This window comes from Pyxicephalus adspersus, chromosome 6 (genome assembly GCF_032062135.1).
Source record: "Pyxicephalus adspersus chromosome 6, UCB_Pads_2.0, whole genome shotgun sequence".
In the NCBI taxonomy this organism is placed as follows: Eukaryota; Metazoa; Chordata; class Amphibia; order Anura; family Pyxicephalidae; genus Pyxicephalus; species Pyxicephalus adspersus.
Window position 1 is genome coordinate 70,179,680 of NC_092863.1, and position 9,141 is coordinate 70,188,820.

Genomic DNA, 9,141 nt, shown 5'->3' on the forward strand with positions numbered 1-9,141 from the left:
ACAGCCAGAGCATGAGATGTGTGTTAACCACCAATTCTTGAATTTCTGTGTACATGTTTTACTACAATAGGATAATATCTGGTACACTACAGCCGATTGGGCTGATAGTGATGTAGAATGATATTATTTTCATATGACAAATGAGTGTAGCCACTTGTAGGAAAGCGACGTGCTGTTTACTGTAGCACTGTACCATTTTATTGACATTGTGCCGTGCGAGCAGCTGATGTGTAGCCTGTTTGAGCATGATATTGCTTTTTTTTTCTTTCCGTCGGTGTGGGCGTCTCCTGTCCAATTACACAAACTGATCTCTCTCAGTGGGCAATGAAGATGCGTGAATCCCTGCTTCCTATTTTAGCATCTCTCCTCCCTTGGGAATGCCGTATAGATTTAAGACGTCGCAAGTGTGCTTGACGTAGTTTTGACGTGTAAATACTCATTTCCATTGACTGTGCAGGAACGGTTCTTGTTTTTTTTCCAGCCCCAGACGAAAAGCCTGCTCTTGACATCTATCTGTTCACATAGCAACAAGGCAAAAGCAGATCTCCTATTCTTTAGGGTTTTATTTGAATTTGTAATATATTTATATATTTTTAGTCTTAAGGTATTGTTTGAATAGTGCGGACATTGCAAAGATACATTGAAATGGAAGGAGGATGCTGGCACTACAAGTACATTGCTTTAGTATCTCTCTTCTCATGCTGCCTAGGATTAGAAAGGCGGTATGTGAATGAATGGGCTGCAGAGATCCCTGGAGGTCCAGACGAAGCACAGGCACTGGCTGATGATTTGGGCTATGACTACGTTGGGCAGGTGAGCCATACAACTACTTTGTATTATAGAGTTGTGAATAAGCACTAGTCCAATGTTTATTATGCTTACTTATATACAAATCAATTCATATTTTATATATTTATATTACTGTACAAATGATGTAATAACTTCAATGGTTTAATAGACTTTTGCTATATTTGCTGTCTCAAAAAAACTCTGCAAGTTGAGCTTGAACGAATAAATGTACAGTATTTTGGCGATATTTGTTCCTTATCCAAATCCTTATTCATGTTAAGGCTAAATAAAAAAGTGATTTTTATATATATTATCCAACTTGCATGCTTGATTTAATAGCAGAATAAATGAAACATTAAATCCTAATCTTATAGTCTCATAAGTAACCCTTTCCAGATCATCTTTTCTTTTTTTGCACCATTTACATTGCAACCTCCCCCTACCTAATTTTATTTTTATTCCATTGTTATTGATTGCGTAGAGGGTGATGAGTAATTCTTCCATTGACATAGTGATGGCTTCATCATGAAGATCATTATTATTCTGGTGACTATAATACGTTGATTTAAGCGATGGTGCTGTTTGGCTGATGTGAATCATCCAGCACAACTATGGTAAATCAGGTTCTGTTTAGCAGTCCTGTAAAATCCGACAGGTGGTATCATTACCTGCGCACACCCCCCCATGGCGTACTGTAATTGTGTGTGTTATTGGTAAGGCTGTGAGCCCATGGCAGCCCTCTCAGCTACACACATGTCATTAGGACTAATCTTCAGAGCTGGTATCTGGAGCATATTATTCTACATATTCAATATGGCTGGTTTATCCCAGATCTAGCTTGTCTCACCCACTGAACTGTGTCACACATCTATGACAACAATAGCTAACAGGCCATAGCATAGGCAGTCCATCAGTGATTTGCTAGAACCTTTTCCAACAAATCCTTGAAAAATGTGCAATATAAATATATTATGGACAGGTTTGGAAGAATAAAAAATGTTAAATGTCCACTAATAATTAGTCAGTGCTGGATCAAAGGAGGAAGCGTATGTTGCCTATAGAAATCAATGTTTGTACCTTATTATTCTACGCTCTACAAATTATAGCTGAAATATGATCGGACGTTGTGGATTCATTGATAAATGACACTTTGTAAGCGTGGGTAAATCTCCCTAACAAAATCCTAGCTAGCAGTAAACACAGGACAGGGGTTCTGATCTTTCCCCTCTCTATCCACACCAAGAAAAAAAAGGTTTTACCGTACGTACACTTTGATGTAATCATTTTCTGCCATTTTAGAAAAATCGGCTTTGCTCAGGTCAGAAATGTAAGTAAAGTGGACTAAATCATTATTTCCACTGCTGTTTAATCAGCAATGGCAGCTGTAAAACTTGATTTTGTATCAAACTGCTTTACAAATTGCAATTAGGCTTTATATTTGACAGGGTCACTATACTATATTTTCTTTTTACCTAAGATGTATTTAGATATATCAGCTTGTGCTACATATGGAACAATGCTGCAATGGTAATAGGCTTGCTGTAACGGATACAAGATTACTCTTCTGTATCCAGGTTTCCTTCTGTGCTGGCCACTTGTGTGAATACAAACATACTTATGTTTATGTTATTTATGTACTTTATGTTTTCATCTCTGTTAAAGAGGAGGATCAGGGTTCAGGCTAATGCTTCAATTCAGTAAGAATAATGTGACTAAATGTCAAGCTCTATTCATGTGTGGGCAGCACTGTAAGAGACTGGATCATCACTCTCTCCAGAAAATTTACCATGATAATCATTGCACTGCAGAGGTTTACAATAAAGTATACTTGTCAGGAGAGACATATGTAAACTGCTATTGCTGGCTGGCAGTGAAAATACTATTTACCTGGCTGTTCATTGCTTCAATACAACTGGTTAACACTTTAGTAAAAGTCGGCTAAAAGTCAGAATTCCTCTCCTATGCTTTATTCAGGTCATTGGTGACAGGTGCACTTTATTCTGCATTAGCAGATACATTCAGTAAAGTCAATGTAAAGGAAATGCAGTTTTTGCAGCCTTTTAATATTTTTTCATTCTACAGTATATATTTGTTACATTTTTGCAGTTACAGTTTTCTGTATACTTGTTATATATCCTGCTAATTTATCCATGCATAGTTTTTCTATATATATATGAGGTGATTTACCAGGAGTCCACCAACTCATGGATACCCAGAACATTAACATTGTTTGTTAGTATCCTCAATGGATTCCTGATGGGTGTATTATTTTATTTTGTGTGTGTGGGCTGTTCATTGGTATCAGGTGTGAAAGGGTTAAAGCCTCTGTTTCATTCATTTATTGGGGAGATTTTTCCTCACTTCCTGCATTGTGGAGATGACAGGAAGTAAGTATAAATCCCCACAGGTTGATGCCTCACTGTCATCAGATCAGCTGTCCCCAATGGATGATATCCCCCTTTGAGCCTGTGCTGGTGATAAACACCAATTTTACCTTTCCCTGCAAATGTGTGTCAGGGGAAAGTGAGAAATCCTTATATCTTAGCCTAATTCAGGCTAGTGAATAGTATTAGAAGCAAAAGCATCATTATAACAACATTGTCATCAACTGACATCTTTCTGTAATGTTCCCTATAACAAGTTATCCCAACATATAGGGGTTTATTTATAAAGCAGTGAATCTGATATTCACAGAACCACTCCATGGTGGAGAATCTTCCAGGTCCATGTGCTTCAATACAAGAAATTGATTCTCCATCAGGCAATGGTTCAGTGAATGTCAGATTCACTACTTTATAAATAGACCCCATGGTGTTTTATGTTCTGAAGTACAGGATAGAAGGGCTTGTACAATGACTATTTCTTACACAAATACACATAATGATATAATAATACATAAGTACATAAAATATCTCAATGAAATCAAAGTATATGTTTAGCATTTCAAACGCACACAACAAGGTATATGCCTAATATAATATACATTTATTACCTAAAGGAATTAAAAAATGTAGAATTGACAAAAATTTAGATAATAATAAATGTTATTATTAAAGGTTTCCATGTCAGCAGGAAATGCTTCCTGATGTGAGCAGAGTGACTGGTATCTATGTAGATGTACAAAGGAATATCAGCCATGTAGACTGAAGAGTTAATATACGTATATAAATCTGCACAGTCTGAACAGCTGCTTAAAGTGGACCTGTCACTGAGAGATTATGTAAACTGCCATTGCTGAACTCATTGTAATAAATGCTAATTGTCTGAATATAAAGATAATATTTAAGCAGTTGCAATCACACCCCTGAAACAAGCATGAATATCTAAGCTGCAAAATTCTGATCAGGACAACCAGGCAAGTAGAATATTTCAGAACCAGATCAGCAATGGTAGTTTACATCATCTCCAGTTTAAAGGTCCACTTTAAAAAACTGGAATGCTTTTTGTTTGACTCGGACCCTATAAATGCCTAACACATGACGTTAGCAAGGTATGTGACTAAAACGTAAAAGATATCACTTTTTATTTGTTGTTGTAATAGCACAATTTACTTTCTTAGGTCCCATTTGCAGATTTCGGCTCAGGTGCTCCTTCAAACATTATTACCTGGAACTTTGCTTGCAGCTATGTGGTCTTCATGTTTGAGTAAGACATGAAGTGTGTGCTTTATCATGCACTTATTTAATGCATAGATTTTAGACACAACACATAATAAACACACATTAACACATAATAAAGCAGTGATTTGTAAAAAGCTGTTTACTTTATAATGTCCTTTTGCCTTTGACTGACATCCACACATGAAGAAGTTCTCCACCATTGTGGGCAGATCCTACTTCTTGAGGGTCATAGCTGAGCAAAGCTTACCAGGAACAAGAATCTCTTGGTGTCCATCAACACCTTGTATACATTGGATTAAGGCACACATATTGTGTGTATTTATTTACATGTCTCTTAACATGCAGTAATGGGATTGCACCTTTATTAGCATCAGCCATGCACCATTTTGGCATCACAACACACAGTAGAGCATTAGTAGGAGATTGGATTGGAGCTGTGTTGCTCTAGTATGGTGCCTACTAAAATTAACTCTTGTAATGTGCATTGCTGTCACACACCACACTGCAAAGGTGAGAATGATATTTTAGATCTTAAGATGATAAAGAAACCGCTTCTGTTCTGCATAGTCAGTGCTCTTAGTTAGCAAGAACTAGTAAGGGTACTTGTATTATTCACCTATGACATAAAGCATAATTACAGGTAGTGATAGAAGTTTGATATCCCTTTTAATAAAATAAAGGTGTGATGATTTTCCACCCACAACAATACAGTGAGCTTGTTAAATATTCTACATCCTGATTTTAGGGTCAGAGCTTTAATATTTCTTTGCTTTTCCATTATGACGCTTGTATGAGCATACATACCTCCCCCTTCTCTTTGTGCTACATCTGCAGTAGTTTATTTTCTATTTGCTTTCTTTTGTGAGTGTTATATGTACTGGTACTGAAAGACAGATGGTATTTGTCTGAACTTTGCTCATTGGTCCGCGGGTTTATCCCTGTCCTAAAACCAATGTATCACTTGACCTGGTGCTGTCCAATAAAAAGATGACTCCCTAGATTTGAACTGTATATCCACTAAACTAATTGTCAAATTGAATCTCATGCAACGGAATTGTAAAACACAACCACAATGGACCAGAACTGTGATAGTAACACATACGAGTATACACTGTGTTACTCAACAACAAACCACAAATCTTGGAAGACTTCTAAACTTTACTTAATTTTGCAGGCATTTCCCTTGACCCCTCAATTGCTACAATGCATTAGGTAGCAGTGCACACCATGGTGGGTAGAATATTGTGTGTGTGTGTCTGTGTATCTGTGTTTGTGTTTTTTGTGCTTGTACATGCAGAATTGCATCCCCTCTACAACCTCACAACTGTATATCTGCATTGTGAAAGGCACTGCTGATTGTGACAACCAGTCAAATGAGACTTAGAATGGGATTTTGAAATGCTTTTTGAGATATTGTACTGCTTACTTGAAAGGAATCCATACCTGTGGACCTTTAGTGCAAGCAACTTCCTGTTCCTATGTAATTTATTCCATGGATTTGTGATTCCTAGATATAAGAGAGGTAGTAAATATCCTAGGCATTCTCTCACCAGTTTCAGATCATCTGCCATATGGGGGTCAGCTCTGACATAGGAAAGCAAAGCCTTAATACTCTACTAACAAATCCACCTCTGTACAGTGACACCACACAGTAAAAGATCAGCAGTAGAAAAACTATAGGCAATACTAGTGATTGATCTCTATTTTTATGAGCACATGTTGCCTGTTCTAGGTCCTCTTTAAAATATTCTAATAAATAAATTCATACATTTTTCAGGTTCCATAGCTTTAAGGGGCATAAACAGAGATGGACCTGCCATCGGGAGAAGTGAGCCTTTTGCCTTTGGCCGCCTTCTCCATAACTGAGAAGGGGGGTGGCGGGTGAGTGTCCACTTTAGGAACTTAACCTGTTGATTATCCTTTCAGCAAAATTAAGACACACATTCAGCATGCTGGAGACACTAGACTTGTGGCCAGAGTATTTTGTTGCCCCAGGCTAAGCATTGCACACTCATCCCGTAAAATAAGAAGCGAGAACAGGAATAGAGTCGGACAGGCACTTTATGTCAGCATGAAACAAGTAGCTCTTTGGTGTAGAATATAGAAGTATGAAGGGCGAGTATTTAAAAGTTGGTTAGTGTTAGGGTTACGAGGAGGGTTAGTATTAGGATTATAGGAAAGATTACTATGAAGGTTATAGGGATTATTATATATGTTAGTGCTACAGGAAGGGTTAGGGTTACAGGTCTGGATTATGGAAATGGTTTGTGTTAGGGTAAATAAGGCAGTTAGTGTGGAGGGTTGGGGGGTGGGTACAGGCATGGTTAGGTGTCTCAGACATGGGGTATAAAACCAGGTGGTTAGCTGCTTCTGGGCACCCCTATACGCACTCTGGAGCAGTTTGGTGTCTACCGCAGTTTGGCAAAAACTTTGTCATTAGGCTGTTGAGTCCAGTTTAGATGTGGCTTTCTGCAATGTAAAGGATTATGGGTCATCTCAAGTTTGCTAGCAACAATTGCAAACGCAAAACAGTTGGAGCACTTTCCAATTCAAGTTGATGGAAGCAGCTTGGCCACTGAATTGTGGCCAGAAGCTTTATGACCCATCCATGAACCATGCGGCAAAACCAGGCAATGCAAACATACAAATACACAAAATATTTCCTAACCATTTTCATAGTGTTGAATGGGGGTGGTTGGGAACACGACTGAGCATACAGTACACTTCAGTACTTCAGTTTATCACAGGTCTGAAAGAAGCTACATTATGTTTTATTTTATTTTTGTATTGATTGGATAGAGGGATTTATTGTTGGTGTTAAAGGTAAGGTCAGCGTTGCAGGAAAATTTAATGTTAGAATTAGAAAGGGGTTTAGAATTTGGGCTACCAGGGATTTAGTGCTAGGGATGAAAGGAATAGTGCCCTGGGCTTAAAACAACCTTTTTACCCCAGAAGCTCATTTTGTAGTGTCCAAGTCAAAATGCTGCGTCTATTCATATCTGTCAGTCCTGGTGTGTTGGTAACACACGTTTACTACCATGGGTTATGTAATGCATTAACCTGCCCACCTTAGGGTGTTTCCATTTTGCAGCTTTAATTACATTTTGCAGCTTCAATTAACATGCATTCAGATAAAGTGCTATATTGTGTTGGGATGTATAGCTCCATAACATGCATGGTACTAACTGGACCATTATCACAAGGTCCAACAGCAGACAAGGGTGAATTGGTCCTAAAATAAAAGTGGAATAACAGTTTAAATAGTTCTTTCAATCTGACAGAGTCAAAAGTCAATCAATGTCTTTTGTGCAGAAATATCCCTTTTCCAAGAAATATCTCTCTTCACATAAAACAATGACGTCACAGTAACTAGGAATGAGTAACCGGCTTTATGTAAATACAAGGGTGATATGACTCTGAGTAGAGATAATGTACTCAATAATTCATGAGAGTTCCCTGCCTGTGGCTAGTAATACATTAAATCCTCACTCACGAACAAGAACAGAGGTTACATAAAGCAGCCAAAGTGTTATATCATTAATATATTTTACCCATTTTCACAAGCCATTATGTGAGGTTTTCAGCCTAATTACTGAACACACAATAATGCATCTGGTCAGGGTAAGTATAGGGAAAATATGTATGTGCTAGCTATACATGCATACATGGAAATTGATTCTTGGATGATGCTTACATTATTATCCTTATTTAGAGTTCAGTGTAACCATATTTGTAGCCTTTTTAATACTACAGAGAAGAGCAACAGAAAACAGTAAACCATGACCACCAGAGATAATGAAATTCTAAAAAGTAGAGTGACCCACCAGAGTTTGTACCTAGACTTCTTTAGTAGAGTCAAAAATTCTGAATAGGATTACTTTTTTGGTATTCCCTATTACTTAAAGCCAGAAATCAACCAGTGAAAATCTTCCCCATGAAGGTGGATGCAAAAAACCATCTCCCACTTTACAACGAAAAGCATTTTCATTCATTACTTGGAATAGAAGTATTATTAATATTAATATTATTACACAGTATTCATATAGCACCATCATAATACGCAGCGCTGTACAAAGTCCATAGTCGTGTCACTAACTGTCCCTCAAAGGAGCTCACAATCTAATGTAAGGCAGAATCATATCCCCTGATGTTTAGTTTACCTTACAGATTACAACCAGAAAACCTGGCATGAATACTGTGGGTAAGAGGCCCCTGTACAAATTTTGGAACAGGAACAGATTAGTGATTCAGTCACTGGTGACAACTCAGATTGGCAGTATCACTATGCAGGAGAGAACAGTGAAGTACTTCCCTGCTTGCACATGTTGGCCTCTCACTGGTTGGATGAGTGTGATATCGCTTTCTTGAATTTGACATAAATTATGAAGCTTTCATCAAAGAGGGAGTGATGTCCTGCTGATCCAGGTCTTGTTGGAAAAGTAGACATCAATTACAGAATCACTAGTGGGATATTAGCCTTACTTTGTCCTACTTTTGTTACTCATCTTTTGTTTCAATCCGTTTTTATTGAATATTAATAACATAACAGAACAAGAACAGAAAATGACACATATATAAACCCGGGGGCTTTCAGCCCTTACTTGCAAAAACACAGTATACAAAAAGTGACATTTTACATTGACATATCAGTACTTAAAATTAAACGTAATGGGGTCAACCAAGGAAAAAACACATAGGGGTTGGGGTGGAAAAGCAACCCAAGAAGAAAACA

General features: G+C 37.6%; 1 protein-coding gene across 1 annotated transcript in view; it reads left to right on the forward strand.

Moving 5' to 3' along the window:
* Positions 1-296: 296 nt before the first annotated feature.
* The window catches only part of PCSK1 (proprotein convertase subtilisin/kexin type 1), a gene marked incomplete in the record, with an annotated part of 36,583 nt that continues 27,738 nt past the window's right edge, over positions 297-9,141 (forward strand). Inside the window, 1 exon segment of the mRNA XM_072416136.1 lies at positions 297-813. Within this exon segment, the coding sequence (XP_072272237.1) occupies positions 646-813 (168 nt within the window).